The 22,880-nt window shown below is 46.1% G+C and overlaps 1 protein-coding gene across 1 annotated transcript in view; it reads left to right on the top strand.

Moving 5' to 3' along the window:
* Positions 1-22,503, top strand: part of CNOT2 (CCR4-NOT transcription complex subunit 2) — a 118,435-nt gene extending 95,932 nt beyond the window's left edge. Inside the window, exons 6-15 of the mRNA XM_054178671.1 lie at positions 1,870-1,949; positions 3,110-3,235; positions 8,888-9,012; positions 11,603-11,723; positions 11,838-11,994; positions 15,770-15,831; positions 15,928-15,977; positions 16,724-16,824; positions 17,496-17,640; positions 22,167-22,503. Coding sequence (XP_054034646.1) covers positions 1,870-1,949; positions 3,110-3,235; positions 8,888-9,012; positions 11,603-11,723; positions 11,838-11,994; positions 15,770-15,831; positions 15,928-15,977; positions 16,724-16,824; positions 17,496-17,640; positions 22,167-22,253 — 1,054 coding nt within the window. The 3' untranslated portion in view covers positions 22,254-22,503. The remainder of the gene's footprint in view (positions 1-1,869; positions 1,950-3,109; positions 3,236-8,887; positions 9,013-11,602; positions 11,724-11,837; positions 11,995-15,769; positions 15,832-15,927; positions 15,978-16,723; positions 16,825-17,495; positions 17,641-22,166) is intronic.
* The last annotated feature ends 377 nt before the right edge of the window (positions 22,504-22,880 follow it).

A 22,880-nucleotide genomic window follows, 5' to 3' on the forward strand; every position in this document is an offset into this window, starting at 1 on the left:
GAAAATCAAAACCATTTATGATGCTTCTTTGACAGGTGCATGGATTAGGTGACTTGACCAGGTTGGACTTGATGATCTTTGAGGTCTCTTCCAACCTTGGTGATACTGTGACTTCCAAGAAGTGTTTTCTGAATGGTTGCCTTAGTTGGAGCAATACAATGTTAGGGTTTTGACCATAAAAATACTCCACTTTCCCTTTCTTAGTTACACTGGTAAAATAAGCTGCCAATACTTCACAGAATCATAGAATGGCTTTGCTTGGAAGGGCCCTGAGAGATAATCTACTCCAACCTCCCTGCCATGGGCAGGGATGCCTCTCTGTTTTGTGGCCTGATCACTTTCTTGTCCCTAAAATTCACATTATTTCTAATTACTTCAAAGGCCCAAGAAAATCCATTGGAAATACTGTGTCATCAGGCCAGATTATGTGCCCTTAAGGTCAAGTTGTCTCCTGTTGGTACTCTTACCATGTCTGGAATTCACAGGTGACACTAGGAATGTGTTTCTCAAGATGTGCGGGGTGTCAAATAGGTGTCCATCAAATACTCCACCATTGGGAAACAAACCAGGACAGGATTCTTCCCCATGAGGGTGGTGAGAGCCTGGCACAGGCTGCCCAGGGAGGTGGTGGAAGCCTCACCCCTGGAGGTGTTTGCAGCCAGGCTGGATGTGGCTGTGAGCAACCTGCTGCAGTGTGAGGTGTCCCTGCCCATGGCAGGGGGGTTGGAACTGGCTGATCCTTGAGGTCCCTTCCAACCCTGACAATTCTATGATTCCTTTTCTTGAGGTCTCAATCCAAACTGAAGCATTTAGGACTGTTTCAGAGTGGAGTGAAATGCTTCAGGATTCTAAATGTGGAAAAGGCCTGCCTAAGTAAAACTGCCACTAGGAAAACATTTGACATTTTTATTCATGGAGACTTCTGAAACATCAGCTTCCATCCTGTGAATGGTGAAAAATTCATGTTGTAGGGGGCCAATCATATCCTAGGCTGCATTAAGAGATGTGTGGCCAACAGATCCAGAGAGGTGATTCTGACACTTTGCTCTGCTCTGGAGAGACCTCAACTGGACTACTGCATCCAGCTCTGAGAGGAGATCTGATCAATGTCGATCAATAGCTGAGGGTCAGGAAGGAAGGGACAGGGACAGGCTCTGCTCACTTGTGCCCTGGGATAGGACAAGGGGCAATGGATGGAAACTCCAGCACAGGAAATTCTACCTCAACATGAGAAAAAACTTCTCTACTGTTATACCCACAGAACACTGGAGCAGGCTGCCCAGAGAGGTTGTGGAGTCTCCTTCTCTGGAGCCTGTCTGGATGTGTTCCTGTGTGCCCTGTGCTGGGTTCTGTGGTCCTGCTCTGGCAGGGGGGTTGGACTCCAAGATCTCCAGAGCTCCCTTCCAACCCCTAACATCGTGGGATCCTGTGATCCTGTAATGATTCCACACCATAACTGTTCAGCTTACAGCAGAGTCATTACAAACTTAATCACTTCCAGCTTCCCACCTGCAGCTGGGTGGATTGCAGGCTGACTTTTCACTACTGTATTCAGTGATGCTTCATTTTCCTGTATGAAATTACTGAGTAACACTCATATTTGTCATAACTTACTGATCAATGGCCATTAAAATCTAAGTTATTTTGAGGTCATTCCAGCTGTCTTGATTGAGCAGTGCCTGCTGCTCACAGTATTCAGAAGTGGGAAGGAAAATGATTACAAAGTGAGTTCAGGCTAATGTGGGTTGCTCAAGCTCGAAATAATGTAAGTGTCTTAGGAGGGTTTCTTTTTCCCCCCTTAATACCTTCCACTGGAAATTACAATGTATGCCTTTCTGTCTGACTTCCTGGATCTTTTTTTTTTCACAGTATGTCTGGATTTGGGATGAACAGAAATCAGGCATTTGGAATGAATAACTCCTTATCGAGTAATATTTTTAATGGAACAGGTGAGTTCGCTCTGGTTGATGTTAAAGTACAGTGTGGAGATTTTGGGGGGGCTAAATAAGTCTAATTGGAAGTACTTCCTTCTATGGGAGTGCAGCTTTGTTATCATTTTCAGTTGGTCCACAGAAATGCTGCTCCAGGAGTGGGGCTGTGGAGCTCTTAATACTTCACACAGTGGATTTCAATCCTTTCAGAGTGAAATTGTTCTGTAGAATGCTCATGTGACTATAGGTGGTACCTACTTGGTTAGAAATGCCAAACAGCTCATGGAATTGAGAAGGGGATCAGTGAAGAAAAGATTTATCCATTCCTATCAAAACCCTCTCTAGGTTAAAAACAGCAGGAAAGCATTTCTGGAAAGCTCAAGCTCCTTTTGAACAACTGCTTTACAATGTGATCCTTCCCCTTGGTTGTTTCAGTTGTGAGTTTTCTCTGGGCATTACTTCCTTCACCTTACTTTATTAAATGTGAGAGAGGAAAATCTTCTTCTGCATAAATGCCTTAGGTTTGTCCATGCTGACATTTGTGTATGTGAAACAACCTGAGGTGCTGGTGACATCAGAGTGGAAGGGTTTGGGCATCCCCTGGGACTTTGTGACACCCCAGCTCTGGCCTCACCATTTGCAGTGTTTCCTGCTTCACACCAGAAAATGTTCCTATGGATCTTGCACTGCATTGGCTTGGCAGCTGCTTCAAATTTAGCTTACCTTATCTCAGGACAAAAGAGCTCCCTGATGCTGCTGCTAATACAGGGTTTTATCTTCTCTCAGGTTTCTTCTTGGTGGCTCCTTAAATTGTAAACAGGCTACCTATCCTACTACCTATCCTACAGTAGTAACTGTAGTTACTACTGTAACTTCAACAGTCAGCCTGTGTTTTTATGCATGCAGTCTTTAATTGAGAACTGGTAAACCTTGGTGCAGAGTACTGTTGGCTAGCTAGTGTGTAAAACCAAACTTCAAACCTCTTGATGCTCTCTTTAGTCTCATAACACAGAGGCCACAGTTGTCTGTAATCATTAAAATAAAAGTACAAGCACCATCTTGAAGGAAGAAAATGTGTCCTACATTTAATGTGTCCTACAGTTAATCTTGCACCTAATGAAATCTTTGAGTAAAAGGAAAACACAGAAGGAAATTTAAAATATCTGCTTTTGTTGTAGATGGAAGTGAAAATGTGACAGGACTGGACCTCTCAGATTTTCCAGCACTAGCAGACAGAAACAGAAGGGAAGGAAGTGGCAATCCAACTCCATTAATAAACCCTTTAGCTGGAAGGGCACCCTATGGTAAGACTATACTTTGGAAAGCTCTTTGAATGAAAATCAGTGTTTGCTTGATGCAGCTTTTGCTGTTCATAAGATAGTAGGTGCCAGACACTTGAGCTCCTAAGTCTCATTAAAAATAAAATAAATAATCAATATCTGTGTGATTGGATATTCCCTGCAGGCTTTTGTAAGTATTAGAACTCATCTGCTTCAGTTTCACCATCAGCAGAGGTTGTTGGGGTTTGCAGTCTGTCTAGTAGGTTGCTCAGAAGCTGCTCACTCTAGGCGTTTCCAGGGGGGTTAGACTCTCTATATCTTCCAAGCCCTAACATCCTGTGGTCCTAATCTGCTGTTTTCTAATGGCATGCATTTTTTGAGGTCAGAATAGCCCATTTCAGAAATGATATTTGATTACTGGAGGAGTTTCTGTGTGACAAGCCAGCAGCTGTGAATCTGCTGTGTATTTTCTCTGTTCATTGGTAGTGTCTGCTGCAATACTGTTCACTGCCACTTAAAAGCACCCTCACAGTTCAAAGAACAACCTGTGAGCATCCACTGTTATCAGTCAGATTCCAAGTTCTGTGTCTTGGGTAATTCTTGCTGAACAGCTTAAAAAACCAAACCAAACCAAAAACAAACAAACAACAACAACAACAAAAAAATAGAAGGCCAGTCAGTAGTGGTGTCCCCCAGGGGTCAGTGCTGGGCCCCATCCTGTTCAATATCTTTATTGGTGATCTGGATGAGGGGATTAAGTATCTCATCAGTAAATTTACAGATGACACCAAGCTGGGGGCAGGAGTTGATCTGTTAGAGGGTAGGAGAGCTCTGCAGAGGGACCTTGCCAGGCTGGACAGATGGGCAGAGTACAAGGGTGTGAGACTAAACACATCTAAGTGCCAGGTTCTACACATTGGCCACAGCAACCCCAGGCAGTGCTACAGGCTGGGGTCAGAGTGGCTGAGAGCAGCCAGGCAGAAAGGGACCTGGGGGTGCTGGTTGACAGCAGACAACGTGAGCCAGCAGTGTGCCCAGGTAGCCAAGAAGGCCAATGGCATCCTGGCCTGCATCAGGAACAGTGTGTCCAGCAGGAGCAGGGAAGTCATTGTGCCCTGTGCTCAGCACTGGTTAGGCCACACCTGGAGTCCTGTGTCCAGTTCTGGGCTCCTCAGGTTAGGAAAGATGTTGAGATGCTGGAAGGTGTCCAGAGAAGGGCAACAAAGCTGAGGAGGGGTCTGGAGCACAGCCCTGGGAGGAGAGGCTGAGGGAGCTGGGGTTGCTTAGCCTGCAGAAGAGGAGGCTCAGGGGAGACCTTCTTGCTCTCTCCAACTGCCTGAAGAGAGGTTGCAGTCAGGTGGGGGTTGGTCTCTTCTCCCAGGCAAGCAGCACCAGAACAAGAGGACACAGTCTCAAGCTGTGCCAGGGGAGGTTTAGACTGGAGGTGAGGAGAAAGTTCTTCCCAGCAAGAGAGATTGGCCCTTGGGATGTCCTGCCAGGGAGGTGGTGGAGTCCCCATCTCTGGAGGTGTTCAAAAAGGGATTGGATGTGGCACTTGGTGCCATGGTTTAATAATCATGAGGTGTTGGGTGACAGGTTGGACTTGATGATCTTTGAGGTCTTTTCCAACCTTATTGATTCTGTGATTGTGAGGATACAAATCTTACTGTTTGGGGTCTGGAGAGATTTCAGGTAAGCTTAGAGTGAGGCACAGCAGCTCTTTTTGTTAATGCTTCAGTGATTGTTGTTCTTCTCACATCAGCTCCTCTGAAAAGTCACTTTTGTAACCTCAAGTTATTTTTGTGACACTTGTCAACTTTCCAACCAAAAATAACCCAGTGTTTTCTAACTGGAAAAAAAAAGCTGGTGTTCTGCAGAGATATCTCCCAACTTTAACTGGGGAGAAATGAGAGAGAAGCACTTTATCAGGAGCAAGGAGCCTCATGGATTGGCTGTAACCAGAGCTCTTCTGCTTAAGATAGCTGTGAGAGAGCTAAATGAGTTAAAACTGAAGCACTTCTCAGCACAGGGAAAAGTCACTTCCCCAAATAAAGACACTGAGAAGTCACACTGAGAGTGGAGAGCTCATACAGCTTGTGGCTTACATGAGATTTTCTCTGCCTCTGAAATAGAAGCCATAACCTGGAAACTTGATAGGAGCTGGGATGGAGATCCATCCAAATGTACTTCCAGCATGGAGCTGGTGTTCAACATTCAGCAACGCCACCACAGAAAACCCAACCCTGCAGCTGCTCTCGTGCTTGCACCATTTCCCCATTTCGGTGCTAGCAAAGCTGTTTGCATGCCTCTGTGGTGAGCCAGGAAAGAAATTTCTCTGTCTGAAGAGTAATCTTCAGCATCTGCTTAATGCAGAGGATGGGTTTGGTGGTAGCAACAGGCAAGAAATGGGGACGTGAGGTGCGCTGAATGCTGCCTCCAGCAGCAAGAAGTAGAGAGCACTTCTGGTTGTGGTCCAGAAAAAGGAGGTTTGAAGGTCAGCAGCTGAGACCTGCTTCCTTCATGTTGAGCTTGGGCAGGCAAGTAAGTTTAGCTAGATTAAGTGCAACACAGATAATTCATAATCAACCTCACTCATCCAGGGGAATAATTCTGACTAACTCTGCATGAAAAGGAGGAAGAGCAGAAACAGCATGAACTCAGTAGGGCTTTGTCTTAAAGAAACTTTGATCTCTAGCTTGAGGACACTAAAGCAGGTCCTACGTAGTCACTGAGCGAAGCATTTTAGATCCCATACATCTATTCAGAATCTTTGAAAGGCAGGCCCTCGACTTCCTTCTCTCTTTTCCTTATCTAGTGCCATGTTGTTTGGAACCAAATCACTGTATTAGTTCTGTGTCTCAGCAAGGAACCTTTCCCTCTGGGTGCTCCGCGTGGGAGCCTTTCCCACGGGGTGATCCGCGTGGGAGCCTTTACTTTGCGTGGGAGCCTTTCTCGCGGGGTGCTGCGCATGGGAGCCTTTACTTCGCGTGGGAGCCTTTCCCTCTGGGTGCTCCGCGTGGGAGCCTTTCCCTCGGGGTGCTCCACGTGGGAGCCTTTACTTTGCGTGGGAGCCTTTCCCTCGGGGTGCTGCACGTGGGAGCCTTTACTTCGCGTGGGAGCCTTTCCCGCAGGGTGCTGCACGTGGGAGCCTTTACTTCACGTGGGAGCCTTTCCCTCGGGGTGCTGCACGTGGGAGCCTTTACTTTGCCTGGGAGTCTTTCTCTCGGGGTGCTGCGCGTGGGAGCCTTTCCCTCTGGGTGCTCCGCGTGGGAGCCTTTACTTCGCGTGGGAGCCTTTCTCTCGGGGTGCTGCGCGTGGGAGCCTTTACTTTGCGTGGGAGCCTTTCTCTCGGGGTGCTGCGCATGGGAGCCTTTACTTCACGTGGGAGCCTTTCTCTCGGGGTGCTGCGCGTGGGAGCCTTTACTTTGCGTGGGAGCCTTTCTCTTGGGGTGCTGCGCGTGGGAGCCTTTCCCTCTGGGTGCTCCGCGTGGGAGCCTTTACTTCGCGTGGGAGCCTTTCCCGCGGGGTGCTGCGCGTGGGAGCCTTTACTTTGCGTGGGAGCCTTTCCCACGGGGTGCTGCGCGTGGGAGCCTTTACTTTGCGTGGGAGCCTTTCCCGCGGGGTGCTGCCTGTGGAAGCCTTTCCTGCGGGGTGCTGCGTGTGGAAGCCTTTCCCGCGGGGTGCTGCGCGTGGGAGCCTTTACTTCGCAGGGGAGCCTTTCCCGCAGGGTGCTGCACTTGAAGCCTTTCCCGCGGGGTGCTGCGTGTGGGAGCCTTTACTTTGTGTGGGAGCCTTTCTCTCGGGGTGCTGCACGTGGGAGCCTTTCCCGCGGGGTGCTGCACGTGGGAGCCTTTCCCGCAGGGTGCTGCACGTGGGAGCCTTTCCCGCAGGGTGCTGCGTGTGGAAGCCTTTCCCTTGGGGTGCTGCGTGTGGGAGCCTTTACTTTGCGTGGAAGCCTTTCCCGCGGGGTGCTGCGCGTGGGAGCCTTTACTTCGCAGGGGAGCCTTTCCCGCAGGGTGCTGCACTTGAAGCCTTTCCCGCGGGGTGCTGCGTGTGGGAGCCTTTACTTTGTGTGGGAGCCTTTCTCTCGGGGTGCTGCACGTGGGAGCCTTTCCCGCGGGGTGCTGCACGTGGGAGCCTTTCCCGCAGGGTGCTGCACGTGGGAGCCTTTCCCGCAGGGTGCTGCGTGTGGAAGCCTTTCCCTTGGGGTGCTGCGTGTGGGAGCCTTTACTTTGCGTGGAAGCCTTTCCCGCGGGGTGCTGCGCGTGGGAGCTAAAGGCCTTTACCTCTGGGTGCTCCACGTGGGGGCTTTTCTTTGGTTTGGTTTGTTTGTGTTGGGGCTTTTTATTCATTTCTTCGAGGTTTGGGTTATTTTCAACGGGCATTAAAGAAAAGAAGACAAAGAGTGTCGCTTTTCAGTAGTGGGAAACCATGTTCCAATGGGACCGGCCTGCTCTTTTTAAAGTAGGGTCAGAGCACCGAGGGTTGCAGGCTGCATGCATTCAGCTTTCATACTGAAAGTAGGAGGCATTCTTATGTCACAGGCAGGTATTTCCCTGGTGAGAGGTTCTGCTGCAAGTCAGCTGGGCACCCTTTAACAATATGTGCTTCTAAAGAGACCATGCTAAGAAATTCTTCATGCAGTTAGGAGATGGAGGAAAAATGTATTCTGATGTTGCAAGCAGTACATCCTTCCTGCTTTAATAATGCCTGTAAGGATTATTTGATTCTTGAGATGTGCAGACCAGGTGCTGGTCCTGGTACCAAATAGTGGTGGATGAGAAGCTCAACATCGGCCACCAGTGTGCATTTGCAGCCCAGAAAGCCAATCCCATCCTGGGCTGCATCAAGAGAAGAATAGCCAGAAGGTCAGGGAGGGAATTCCCTCCCTCTGCTCTGGTGAGACCCCACCTGGAGCACTGTGTCCAGTTCTGGAGCCTCTATTACAGGAAGGATCTGGAGGTGCTGGAAGGTGTCCAGAGAAGGGCCATGAGGATGAGCAGAGGGCTGGAGCTGCTCTGCTGTGAGGACAGACTGAGGGAGTTGGGGTTGTTCAGTCTGGAGAAGAGAAGGCTCTGAGGAGACCTCATTGTGGCCTTCCAGTATCTGAAGGGGGCTCCAAGAAAGCTGGGGAGGGACTTTTGAGGGTGTCAGGGAGTGATAGGACTGGGGGAAAATGGATCAAAACTATAAGTGGGTAGATTGAGATTGGATGTTAGGAAGAAGTTGTTCCCCATGAGGGTGGTGAGAGCCTGGCACAGGTTGCCCAGGGAGGTGGTGGAAGCCTCATCCCTGGAGGTGTTTGCAGCCAGGCTGGATGTGGCTGTGAGCATCCTGCTGTAGTGTGAGGTGAACTGGCTGATTCTTGAGGTCCCTTCCAACCCTAACAATTCTTATCATTCTATGATTCTTAAAGCAGTGGATGTGTCTGTGGATTTAACCTGGAGTGTTTCTCAGCTCACACTTAAATAAGAGGCTTTAGTCTAATGTGTGTGGATGTTTTAAATGAATCTGCTTTGGTTATGGTTTCCCTGTTGTGGGTTGGGGTTTTTTTTGCATCATTTCTGCTGTACAGCTTGCACAGAGTGAAAAGAAAGGGCAGGAAGTAAGATGGACAGCAGGAGAATCCTTTCTTTTCAGTCATTTAATGCTGTTTCTGCTTTCATTTCGTGGCAGTTGGGATGGTAACAAAACCAGCAAGTGAGCAGTCCCAGGACTTTTCAATACACAATGAAGACTTCCCAGCATTACCAGGCTCCAGCTACAAAGACCCAACATCGAGTAATGATGACAATAAATCCGTAAGTACACTTCTTTCCTTTTGACTGCACAGACTTCTTGTAGTGATCGGATGGAAAATGGCCAGATCCAGAGAGGGCATTCTGCCGCTTGACTCTGCTCTGGTGAGGCCTCATCTGGAGTGCTGCATCCAGCTCTGGAGCCCTCAGTACAGGAAGGACATGGACCTGATGGAGAGGGTCCAAAAGAAGGACACAGAAATGATCAGGGGCTTGGAGCACTTCTGCTACAGGGACAGGCTGAGGGAGGTGGGGTTATTCAGACTGGAGAAGAGGAGGGTCTGGGAAGACTTAGCAGCCTTCCAGTACCTAAAGGGGCCTACAAAAAGGATGGGAAGAGATTGCAGTGACAGGACAAGGGACAATGGCTTTACACTGGAGAAGAACAGATTTAGATTGGCTGTTAGGAACATGTTCTTTACCATGAGCATAGCAGAACACTGGAACAAGTTGCCCAGGGAGGTGGTTGAGGCCCCATCCCTAGAGATACTCAGAGTGAGGCTAAATGAGGCCCTGGACAGCCTGATCTGGTTGGGGATGTCCCTGCTGACTGCAGGGAGGTCAGACTGGATGACCTTTGGAGGTGTCCCTTCCAGCCCAGCCCATTCTATGATTCCTTTAAATGAATGATAAGTTTGTTTTGTATATGGAGGAGAGGCCAGCACAGCTCTTGCAGGAACCCCTCAAAACTGGAGAGTTTACATCTCTCTTTCAAGTTTTGCACTTGACAGTTTCCACCAATCCCAGGTCATTTCTTGGCACCTCTCATCAGGAGTAGTAACTTGCACATTGTAACATCTCCCTTCAAAGCTGTCCAGTCCTTTAAGAGTTAGGTGGTGCAATATCCCTTCCAGGTAACACTCTTGATGGGGAAATGAAATCAAAGGCAACAAAGTCTTTTAATAGAGACCAATTTATTCATGGGGATGTTGTAAGCTAGGGGGATACATTGCATAGATTCGTAGACTATCAGGTTGGAAGGAACCTCAAGGATCATCTAAGTCCAATCTTTCAGGGTAAGAATCTTAAGTGCAGTTGTATTTATCACACATTAGGTAGATGGCTTAGATCATGAGGTTATGGGGGGGAGGCCTTTTCACAGTGTACTCTGAAAGATATGCAATAAAGTTTGCCCTTTTTCATTACAAATGAATAAAAGTGACTAAAATGTGATGGCAGAGAACAGTTCCCTGCAATGCTGGACAAAATGTTCTCATTTCTGGGGGGTTTATTGGTTATGATTACAGAAAAATCTGTTCATCAGAGTGGCAGAAATACTCCTGAGTAAGGAGCAAATGTGACTACAAACAAGTGAAAACCAAACAATGCAGCTGCTCAAACCAGGGATGGGAGGAAGACTCACTTCCCAATGTGGCCAGATGTATTGTGTGGGAAATATTCTGATACAAGTCAGAGCTGCATATAGAGGAAGGGAGGAAGGAAGGAAGGAGTAAATGTGATTACATTGTGTTAATGCAGACTTGTTTTGAAGAACAAGGGTAAGAAATAACAGTTAGGAAAGATCTATTTTGTCAGTATATGAGCTCCTGGAGTGCAAGCAGACTTTTCTTGCCAGCCATAATGTTTACATCTCTTCCCTGATAATTGCAAATGTGCCAACTGTATGTTGCTTGCACCTGAAATGGGCTGGAGCTGTTATCTGCATGGAGTGGTATGTGGGAGCAAGACTGTATGGGAGAAATCCAATGTGATGAATCCAAACATCATCTAGTCACAGGCACCTGGGATAGCCATGGTGTATTCACACCCAGGTGTAAAAGGTTTTCTTACCCATTTACATTGCAAGCTGTTGGCTGATTAATAGCTCTTACTGTTAAGGGAGGTATACTTTAGGAAGTGCTAAATGTTACATAAAGGTTTGTCAGCAGAACTCAAGAGAATCACAGAAACAGTCAGGTTTAGCCTGGAGAAGAGGAGGCTCAGGGGAGACCTTCTTGCTCTCTACAACTACCTGAAAGGAGGTTGTAGCCAGGTGGGGGTTGGTCTCTTCTCCCAGGCAAGCAGCACCAGAACAAGAGGACACAGTCTCAAGCTGCACCAGGGGAGGTTTAGGCTGGAGGTGAGGAGAAAGTTCTTCCCAGCAAGAGAGATTGGCCATTGGGATGTGCTGCCCAGGGAGGTGGTGGAGTCCCCATCCCTGGAGGTGTTCAGAAAAGGCTTGGATGTGGCACTTGGAGCCATGCTTTAGTTGTCAGGAGGTGTTAGGTATTGGGTCTTAGGTTGGACTTGATGAGCTCTGAGGTCTTTTCCAAGCTGGTTGATTCTATGATTCTATGGAAAATACTTTGAGGGTCACCAAGTCCAACCCAGAGCCCTACTCTACAAGGCTCACCCCTAAACCATAGCCCCAAGCACCACAGCCAAGCCACCTGCAAACACAGCCAGGCTTGGGGACTCAATCACCTCCCTGGGCAGCACATTCCAATGCCTGCAAGAGCTTCAGCTTGGTTCCTCTCTAGGGCCTAATTCATCAGAGTTTTAGTCTCGAGCGCTCGACTGAAAGAGATGCTTAAGCAGTTTTCTATTTCTGCTGTGTTTCCATCATACCAACTCTGCACATTATTTTTGCTAGAATTTGAGTACATCAGGCAAAACATCATCCAGCACAGATGGGCCCAAGTTTCCTGGAGATAAAAGTTCAACTACGCAAAACAACAACCAGCAGAAAAAAGGGATCCAGGTGTTACCTGATGGTATGTGTCATTCTGGTTCTTCTGCTTCTCTAGAAGCTTTGGCAGACATCTAGATCACATTGCTGATTCCTCCACTTCTTGAAAGGGGAAAATTAATTTGTTCTTCTTGCCCAGGTCGGGTTACCAACATTCCTCAAGGGATGGTGACGGACCAGTTTGGAATGATTGGCTTGTTAACATTCATCAGGGCAGCAGAGACAGATCCAGGAATGGTACATCTCGCATTAGGAAGTGATTTAACAACACTAGGTCTCAATCTCAACTCTCCTGAGTAAGTTTCTGCTTTTCAGTACTGTCTTCAGCTTTGATTTTTACCATGCAGTCATTCTTCATAAACTCCCTTAGCTCACACCTCTGTCAAACTCACAAACAGTGTCTGAAAATGGCAGTGCAATGAAATGGTCATGAATGAGAATTGGGCTGCAAGGCACCCTTGTTCTGCCAGCTTTCAGTAAATGTAGTGGCTCTGCTCATCCTTCTGACTTCTTCAGAACTTTCTTCAAGGAGTTGATAATATATTGTTGACAGATTTCATGTGTGTGTTGCCTTTCAAGCAGTAATGCTCCTTGAGGATAGCTGTACTTCACTCTCAGCAGTCTGGGGGGTGGATTCAGTTTATGTTAGGGTGATAATGAGCAGAGCATCTGCATTCCCAGAGACCTCACTTGTTAGAAATTGCCACTTCCAGAAATTCTGTTTAGAGAGCTTGCACTCAAACTGCTCTGGCACTGGCACCTCTAAAAGTGTTCCAAAGTGATCACCCAGAGTCCATTGTCTGTTGTAGATAGTTGCAGAATGTGTTATATTGACATAGTGTCTTCCTCAGATGCAGTGGCTAATCTCCTAAGGCAATTCTCCAGTTGAATTCAGTACCTACCCTACTCCTATCTCCTTTCACAACATCTTGAGCATGCATAAAGAACAGTTACTGGCCACAGGTGGCTACTTTTCCCTGGTAGTCCTAGAGATTGCAGCCCTTAGAGGGAGACTGGTCTCCAGTCTCTACACACTAGTTAAATAGTTTACTGTTCTTATTATGGATTGTTTGAACAGCTGCTTTGCTCATTGAAATTCATTCAGGTACATCCATATCTGAATTCTAGAGCTGTTCCTGGACACAGGTGAAACCTGGTTATGTTGTTTGGTTATAGAGCTGCTGTCCCTGGGTACTGGCCTGCAGAACAGCAGCAGCGGTGCTGCCTTTGGTGATAGAATTCATATCTCATTCAGTGTTATTAATTCATTTTATTGACTGGCATAAAGCTTAGGCTAATGGAATCTCTACATAAAACCTCATAGACTCACATCATGCCTCACTGAAGAGGAGCAGTAAACTTACTTGGATGAAGTGGTGACTTGGAGCAGCTCCTGCACACAGCATCTGAATATTAGCAGCTTGTATGGGAACAGCAGGGATGCCTGGCATGCTGCTGCTTTTCCACAGCAGCTCTGCTGTCATTAGCTGGATTTTTAATCATTTTTATATTTAATTACTGTATGTAAGGTATTTAGGGTCTTGGATGGAGGGGAGAGAGTGGTTAATATTTCACCCAGACAGTTACACTCCAGTTAAGCTTTGCAAACAGCCTTTGCAGTCCTTACTGCCTGGCCTGCCGTCTTGCCTTAGGTTACTAAACATCCTTTGTTTGCTTTAGGAGTTGTCATTTGAAATGCTAAGAGCATTTCACATGTGGAAGGCCTAAATTTTCTGCCCTGTGAGGTACTTCTGATGGTAAAAATACCTGTTTCCCTTACACACTCAGGACAATAAATGTGCCTTTAGAAACAAAGGATTAGAGTCCTGTGTATCTCTAATGGTTTGAATTAACCCTTTCAGCTCCTTGGTTTATATAGATTTTCTGTACAGATAGGTTAAAACTTATTTTGGTTGCTGAAAAGAGTGATTATGCATTGCCTGTGCAGCCTGATGCTTCTTTAAGAAACATGCTCCTAGTTCCCTAGAATAACTTAGGATTCTCCAGCAACAAAAATGCAAAAAATGCCATTACATCATTTAATTCTTTAGAGATTGTGTAGCTGTTTGCTGATGTTCTAAAGCTTTCTGAAATATCCATCAGATAGGCTGTAGGCTGTCCAATAGCTCCTTAAAAAAATATGTTCAATTAATGGAGTCATATTTGTAACATGGAGGGAACACTGCACAAACTCTTCAGTTTTTATTGCATACAGAGATGCAGTCCAAGGCTAAATCCTGGATTCTTTGCCCTGGGAAACCAAACCTCTAGGGCACAGAATCACAGAAACATTCAGGTTGGAAAAGAGCCTCAGGATCACCAAGTTCAACCTAGAGCCCTACTCTACAAGGCTCACCCCTAAACCACAGCCCCAAGCACCACAGCCAAACCCCCTGCAAACACAGCCAGGCTTGGGGACTCCACCACCTCCCTGGGCAGCACATTCCAAGCCCTGACCACTCTTGCCCTAAAAAAGCTTTCCTACTGTCCAGTCTAACTAAGCCTACCCAAGTGACACCCCTCTTCTTGGAGCAATTCCTATCCATGCTTCCAAGTGGGAGTGGTTTTGTTACTTCCAACATCTGCAGACTCTGCCACTGAACCCTTCCTTCACAGACTCTAAAGCATGAGGTTTTTGCTGACAGTAGGATCAGTTAGCCTAGAGCAAGATTGATGACAACTGATCAGCGTAGGTTTTGGCCCACAGAGCTGAGCTGGAAGTTTGTTGTGCTGAGGTAATTTAGTAGATAACTGATTTATGGTTTTTTAAATAGTAATTATTAGACTTTTGACCAAAAAAATAAGCAAGGATTTGACAGGGTGAACCATGCTCAGGTTTCATTTCCTGAAGCTGCCAGAGCAGCATGCTCCAATTGATAATTAAAAGCAGGCTGCAGCTACCTGCCAAAAGGACAATTTGCTCATTCCTTTTTTTTTGACCTCTTTACCTGTTGATTAGAAAACTCCTTCCTGAGTACATCAGCCATGGTAGTACAGTTGGAAGCTTCATCTTTTTCTCTTTGTTAAACTATCTGCACCTTTTTTTTAATACAACATCAGTAAAATCTCCAGGAGAGAGAAACATTAAATCATCCTAAACTTCAATTTGATTGTTGTGCTGGGATTCCATTTATTTTTCTCCTCACTCAAAGTTAGAAGAAAAGTAAAATCTTCACTGGTTAGTTTAAAAGCTACCTGGCAGTGTAAGCTTTTCTTCCCCTTTTTGAAACAGGGTGTTGAGTCAGAGCCCACCAGGCTTGTGGCAGCTGTTCCCATGCAAGCTGCAAGCTTGTGTAAAACTGGATCCTGGGAAAAGGTTGGGAGCGCTTAAGCTGAAGGATGCTAGACTGAAACAGAGATCTTGCCCCTGTAGTTCCCCCTAGGCAGTTGAAATGCAGTTTTACTTTGCATATCAAGAAGAAAATGAACAAATGTATGTGATAGAGGAAAGTGGGCTGGAAGATTCTTTGTCTCCTTCCTCCCCTCTCCAGCAAGATGTTTTTAGGTTTGTGAGGTTGGTTATGGAGGTTGTTTTTTGTTGGGTTGGTTGCTTTGGGGCTTTTGGTGTTAACTTGGCAAAACCTCTGCTTTCCTGCAGCAATCTTTATCCCAAATTTGCATCACCCTGGGCATCCTCACCTTTTTCAAACAGGGTATTGAATCAGAGCCCACCAGGCTTGTGGCAGCTGTTCCCATGCAAGCTGCAAGCTTGTGTAAAACTGGATCCTGGGAAAAGGTTGGGATCTCTTAAGAAGGTTGGGATCTCTTAAGAAGGTTGGGATCTCTTAAGCTGAAGGGTGCTAGATTGAAACAGAGGTCATGCCCCTGTAGATCCCCCCTGGCAGTTGAAATGCAGTTTTACTTTGCATATCAAGAAGAAAATGAACAAATGTATGTGGTAGAGGAAAGTGGGCTGGAAGATTCTTTGTCTCCTTCCTCCTCTCTCCAGCAAGTTTTTGGCTGTGTGGCTGTTTTTAGGTTTGTGAGGTTGGTTATGGAGGTTGTTTTTCGTTGGGTTGGTTGCTTTGGGGCTTTTGGTGTTAACTTGGCAAAACCTCTGCTTTCCTGCAGAAATCTCTATCCCAAATTTGCATCACCCTGGGCATCATCACCTTGTCGACCTCAAGACATAGGTAAGAGAGCTCTAGCTGTTCAGCTGAAGGTTAATGTTTGCAGATGATATTCATTTACATGTCTTAATAGTTGCATCAATTCCGATTCTCTTTTAGACTTCCATGTTCCATCTGAATACTTAACTAACATTCACATTAGGGATAAGGTGAGTACGTGTGTGTGTGTGTGTGTGTGGCTATTCCTTTGTTCATTTGTTACCAGCAGTTCTCTAAATTCTCTTTCAGATAGGCAATGTCCAAAAATCTGTTGTGCTTGATGGGTGCTCTCAGCCTCTTTAGGATTGAACCAGCTAATGGTGCACCCATTCCACAGAATGCTAAGGGTTTAGCCCTTCATGCAGAGCAGAAGTTTCTTGTAGTTCATACATATCAAACTTATGCTGTTTCTTCTTGAGAGAAGCTTGGAATTGTGGTTCAGTCTCTTTTCATACAGATCTGTTGTTGCATTCCATACCTACACAAGTAGGGTTTGGTTTGGTAGCTACAGTTCCTTTCGACCATTGCAGTTCTGCAAGAGGGGTCACTGAGAAATGCTGTAAGACACTTTGGTGAGGTTCCTTAGAGGGTGAAGTGAGCAACTCCATGTAAATGTCTGGGGGTTTAAATAAAACCAGGCAGATGAGGATGCCCATAGCTGCAGGGAGAAGATTCTGGTTTGCTGATTTGTTACTTCCAGTTTGTTTCCTGTGGTATCCTTTAAGGTGGAAAGGTTAGAAGTGAAGAACAATTGATTGCTTTGCTAGTAGTTACTCTGTAATATTAGAGTGTCATTTGCAGCACCCTTAGGATGGAAGTTCTGGCTGTAACCTTGTGTTATTTAAGTGGGATTAGCATGTCTGAAAGCCTTTCTCTCTTGTGATTTTTCATCCTCGTTTTCTTCAATCTCTTGCAGCTGGCTGCAATAAAACTTGGCCGATATGGAGAAGATCTCCTGTTTTATCTCTATTACATGAATGGAGGAGATGTATTACAGCTATTAGCAGCAGTAGAGCTGTACGTTCAAACTGTTTTATCAGTCTTGTGTGATTCAAACTCTTGCAGTAGTGAAGCAGTAGATGGCAAAACAAAAGCCCGGCACAAACCAAACCGCGAGCAAACAAACCCAAAACGAAAACAGAACAACAAAGCACAAAAGAAAACAAACCAGAGAGCAGCAGAGCCAAAGCAAACATCAAGTTAGAAACAAGCTCAGGCAATTTAAAGCTGGAAGGAAGCCTTTTGCAAATGCCTCCTCCAGCCTTGGTTCCGTTGGGTGTTGATTGATTTTTGTTCGTGGCAACCCAAAAGTCGGCGTGGTGAATTTTGCCTTTCCGAAGCAGCACTGAAAAAGTGGCAGGTGCCAGTGGTTGTCAAGTGTCTGACTTGTCTGTCTGCAACCAAAGGGAAAAGCAGTAAAAATAATGATTAAAAGACAGATTGTAGCTTGCACCTACCACACTTCTTGAAGTTCCATACATGATCAGTCTGAGGTCTAACGAATCAATGGCAGAGGTATGAGAGCACAGGTAGAGTGACCTCCCAGAAATCGTGGCTTGCTTTGGAATGCTTTTTGTCTAGTTTGGATGGGAAAACTTAAAAGTTTAGTTAATTAAGTCAACTTCAAGATGAATAACACTAACTATTCTGATTTCTTTTTTCCCCCTGCCTCCTATGGGAAATGGAAGATTTAACCGGGATTGGAGATACCACAAAGAGGAACGAGTATGGATCACCAGGGCACCCGGCATGGAGCCGACGATGAAAACCAACACCTACGAGAGGGGAACATATTACTTCTTTGACTGTCTTAACTGGAGGAAAGTAGCTAAGGTATCTTTTCCCTTCTGCAGAATTTCTAAGGCTATCAACCACCTGTTTTCAGAAGGAGAAAAGTAAAACCCAAGCCCCACCCTCCAAAAAAAACCCTCAGCATTTTGTCTTCTTGCTGTTGAAGTTTGGCATCCTGGCCTGCATCAGGAACAGTGTGGCCAGCAGGAGCAGGGAAGTTATTCTGCCCTGTACTCGGCACTGGTTAGGCCACACCTTGAGTACTGTCTCCAGTTCTGGGCCCCTCAGTTTAAGAAGGTCATTCAGACACTTGAAGGTGTCCAGAGAAGGGCAACGAGGCTGGGAAGGGTTTTTAAGCATAGCCCTGTGAGGAGAGGCTGAGGGAGCTGGGGGTGTGTAGCCTGGAGAATAGAAATAGAATAGGAATAGACTAGACTAGACTAGACTAGACTAGACCACACCAGGTTGGAAGAGACCTTCAAGATCATTTCGTCCAACCTATCATCCAACACCATCTAATCAACTAAACCATGCAACCAAGCACCCTATCAAGTCTCCTCCTAAACACCTTTAATGAGGAGGCTCAGAGGAGACCTTATTGCTCTCTACAACTAACTGAAAGGAGGTTGTAGGCAGATGGGGGTTGGTCTCTTCTGCCAGGCAACCAGCACCAGAACAAGAGGACACAGCCTCAAGCTGTGCCAGGGGAAGTTTAGGCTGGAGGTGAGGAGAAAGTTCTTGCCAGCAAGAGAGATTGGCCATTGGGATGTGCTGCCCAGGGAGGTGGTGGAGTCCCCATCCCTGGAGGTGTTCAAAAAGGGTTTGGATGTGGCACTTGGGGCCATGGTTTAGTTGTCAGTGTTAATGTCCTAGGTTGGTTTTCACAAAGCACTGCCAAGTGAACTGAATAACCTCTTTGAAGAAAGCATCAAATTATGCATTAATCTTTTCTTATTAAGCTGTAAGCTCTATTTTTATATTCCTAACAGATAATAGGCTCAGGAAGGAAATGCAGCAAAACAGCTGAGCAATGAGGCAATTCCTAAACTGTTAGGGCATAAAATCAAATTAATTCTGCTGGTAGTTGGTATTAAATAGTGGAAAAAATATGAGTGACAATAAACCTCAAGTGCATCTGAAGTGCAGCCCAACATCGAGGAAGACATGGGATGCAGATACGTCTGTGTATTTGATTTCTTTATCCCAGGGCACATGGAAATTACAGTATGGGCTAACAGAATTTGTGCCCAGGTGGCCAAGAAAGCCAACAACTTACAGAATACAGAATTAACCAGGCTGGAAACCAGCCTCAGCCAGGCTCCTCTTAAACACCTCCAGGGATCATGACTCCACCACCTCCCTGGGCAGCACATTCCAGTGGCCATTCTCTCTCTCTGGGAAGAATTTCTTCCTAACATCCAGCCCAAACCTCCCCTGGCACAGCTTGAGACTGTGTCCTCTTGTTCTGGTGCTGCTTGCCTGGCAGAAAAGACCAACCCCAACCTGGCTGCAACCTCCCTTCAGGTAGTTGTAGAAAGCAATGAGGTCTCCCCTGAGCCTCCTCTTCTGCAGGCTAAGCAACCCCAGCTCCCTCAGCCTCTCCTCACAGGGCTGTGCTCCAGACCCCTCCCCAGCTTTGTTGCCCTTCTCTGGACACCTTCCATCATCTCAACATCTTTCCTAACCTGAGGAGCCCAGAACTGGGCACAGGACTCAAGGTGTGGCCTAACCAGTGCTGAGCACAGGGCAGAATGACTTCCCTGCTCCTGCTGGCCACACTGTTCCTGATGCAGGCCAGGATGCCATTGACCTTCTTGGCCTCCTGGGCACACTGCTGGCTCATGTTCAGCCTCCTGTCAACCAGTACCCCCAGATCCCGTTGTGGCTGGCTGTGACTTCCTGGCTTAGATCACAAACTGTGGCCAGCAGGAGCAGGGAAGTGATTGTTCTTCTGTACTCAGCTCTGGTGAGGCTACACCTAGAGTACTGCATTCACTTTTGGGGCCCTCACTCAGGAAGGACATTGAAGCATTGGACTGTCTCCAAAGAAGGGCAGTGAAGCTGGTGAAGGGACTAGAGCACAGGTCCTGTGAGGAGCTGCTGAAGGATCTCATGTTGAAAAGAAAAACCTGGAGAAAAGGAGGTTGAAAGGAAGCTGTAGCGAGGTAGAGACCAATCTGTTCTCCCAAGTTGCACATGATAGGACAAGAGAAAACAGCCTCAAGCTGTGCCAGCATTGGTTTAGGTTGAATATTAAGAAGAAATTTCTCCCTGAAAGGGTTGTCAAGCATTGGAACGGACTGCCCAGGGAGGTGGTGGAGCCACCATCCCTGGAGGTATTTAAAAGATTGTGTAGATGTGGTGCTGAGGGAGGTGATGTAGTGGTGGACTCAGCAGCACTGGGTTCATGGTTGCACTCAATGATCTCAAAGAGCTTTTCCAACCTACAAGAGTCTATGATTCTGATTTTTCACTGAGGTTTGCCTGAATAGTTTGCTGCTGCTGTTGGGAAGAGATGAGAGAGGAGCAGAAGTGGGCATGACATCAAAAATGCTTCCTCCAGTTGCTTCTCTTTTGAGATCCTGATGGAAATGATCTGAAGTAAACTGTCTGGAATTTCTCCTCTGAGAAGTAGTCTTGCATGGAGGTCTTTATGGGAGCCAAGGTTTAATTGCCAGGTGGTTATTTGCTTGTAAGGATGGCTGCCTATTTTAAATTACCTTTAAGGTCAATATTAATTGAAATACTTTTATAATACTAGGAAGCTAAATTTGCTTCTCAAAGAGTGATGTGCCATAGCACTTTCATTCAGCCTTAATTTAAATCTGGGTCTTTGCTTCCATCTTTAAGCCAGTATAAATGCTGCTTTTTCAGTCCCATTTGGAGATTTTGGAGCTAGCCATATTTCTACCACCTCCTTTGATGGTCTTGCACAGGTCAGAGTATTTTGTCCTCCCAACACTTCCTACTCTTCTGCCTTCTTTCCTGTTTTACCACAGTAATGCTGTAGATCAACTTGAGCAATTCTCTTACCTCTTTAATCATAGAATCTCAGAATGGGCTGGGTTGGAAGGGACCTCCAAAGCCCATCCAGTCCAACCCCCTCTGCAGTCAGCAGGGACATCCCCAACTAGATCAGGCTGCCCAGAGCCCTGTCCAGCCTCATCTTGAATATCTCCAGGGAAGGAGCCTCACCCACCTCCCTGGGCAACCTGTTCCAGTGTTCCACCACCCTCACAGTAAAGAACTTGTTCCTAACATCCAATCTAAACCTGCTCTGCTCTAGTGTGAAGCCATTGCCCCTGGTCCTGTCCCTGCAGGCCTTTGCAAATGGTTTCTCTCCATCCCTCTTGTAGCCCCCTTTAGATACTGGCAGGCTGCTATTAGGTCTCCCCTGATCCTCCTCTTCTTCAGGCTGAGCACCCCCAGCTCCCTCAGCCTGTCCTCATAGCAGAGCTGCTCCAACCCCCTGATCATTTTTGTGTTCCTCCTCTGGACCCTCTCCATCAGCTCCATGTCCTTCCTGTATTGAGGTTTCCAGAGCTGGATGCAGCACTCCAGGTGAGGCCTCCCCAGAGCAGAGTCAAGGAATGCTCTTAACTATTGTTTGTACATGAGCAGGCTGATGTAACTTCACCATCAAGACAAGTTTTCAGGATGGTTGATTTCTTGGCATTAAACAGTTTATTAACTGTCACACCTGCTGTCAGTTGCCACACACATTTAGTACTCCTTGATTACTAGCAGGCATTTCATTTTTAATAATTACTTCCATGTAGAAAGCAAGAGGGCTTTGTCAATGGCTGAGTGGCTTTGCCTTTACATATTTGTATCTCTTCATATTAAAGATCTTAGTCCTACTGTTCACATCCTAAACCCTAGTGGCCCCTGGAATCAAAAGCAAAACCAAAAAGCATACCTGCAAAACGTGTCTTTTTCTCTCTGTAATCAATAATTGCCTCTTAGTTTGCAAAAACTATTTGGTTATTGAGTTCTGGTTTGGGTTTGGGTATGGTCAGGTCCAGCTTCAGGTGCTCTTAGACACTACTGGATGTTGGACTCCAGCACTGCTGACAAAGGGATGCAAATCAAAGAGCCTGGCTGTGTTTGCAGGGGGTTTGGCTGTGGTGCTTGGGGCTGTGGTTTAGGGGTGAGCCTTGCAGAGCAGGGCTCTGGGTTGGACTTGGTGATCCTGAGGCTCTTTTCCAATCTGAATGGTGCCACAGTTCAGTTGATGAGATGGTGTTGGGTGACAGGTTAGACTTGATGATCTTGGAGGTCTTTTCCAACCTGGTTAATTCTGTATTGTGGAGAGTTCTGAGAGGAATGTAGTATTAAAAAGGAGAGCCTGCATGTTGCAGGTGCAGTGGCTCAGGATATTGACTTGTTGTTGTTGTTTTTCTACTTAAAATACAGAATCCAGGACAGTGAAATCATGTGTTTGTGCCTTAAGGTAAATTAGGACTTGTTCCCTTCTGTGTTTGTGCTTTTCAAGTGTGGTACACAGACCTGGTCTTGCCTGGTCACTGATTTGTTGTTTTCTTTGCTTTTGTCTTTTTCAACTGCAGGAGTTCCATCTGGAATATGACAAACTAGAAGAAAGGCCTCATCTGCCATCAACCTTCAACTACAACCCTGCTCAGCAAGCCTTCTAAAGACTTCCCTTTTCTTGGGGTATGGCTGTCTCAGCACAATACTCAACATAACTGCAGAACTGATGTGGCTCAGGCATCCTGGTTTTAATTCCTTGAGGATCTGGCAATTGGCTCATGCGAAGGGGTCACCATTTGAGGTCCTGCCTTACTAATTATGTGCTGCCCAACAACTAAATTTGTAATTGGGTTTTGGTTTTTTCCCTTTAGTTTGAGCAGGGTCTGAATTTTGCTTTTCTGTTTCTTTTCTATTTTTTTTTTTTTTCATTTTTTTTTAACCTTTTTTCCCTTTTTTTTCCTTCTTTTTTCCCCCCTTTTTTTGGTTGTTGTTTTTCTTTGCCAGCAGACAAGCTTGGGTCTGTAAAGACAAGCAAAGTACACACTGACAAAAAGTGTGGCCACTTGGTTTTCCCAAAATGTGTTTAAAGAAACATCCCAAAAACAACCCAAAACAACCCAAAACAAACTAACCTCAAAAAGACTAAAAGGAAAATTCAGGCAGAAGGAAAAAGAGAGTAGATGGGAAAAGAGGGTAAAAGAGTAAAAGAAAAAAGACACTAAAAGAGAAATTAAGGCAAAAAGAGAAATTAAGGCAAAAAGGAAAAAAAAAGGAGATTAAAAGGAAAAAAA

Source organism: Dryobates pubescens, chromosome Z, assembly GCF_014839835.1.
Source record: "Dryobates pubescens isolate bDryPub1 chromosome Z, bDryPub1.pri, whole genome shotgun sequence".
Lineage (NCBI taxonomy): Eukaryota > Metazoa > Chordata > Aves > Piciformes > Picidae > Dryobates > Dryobates pubescens.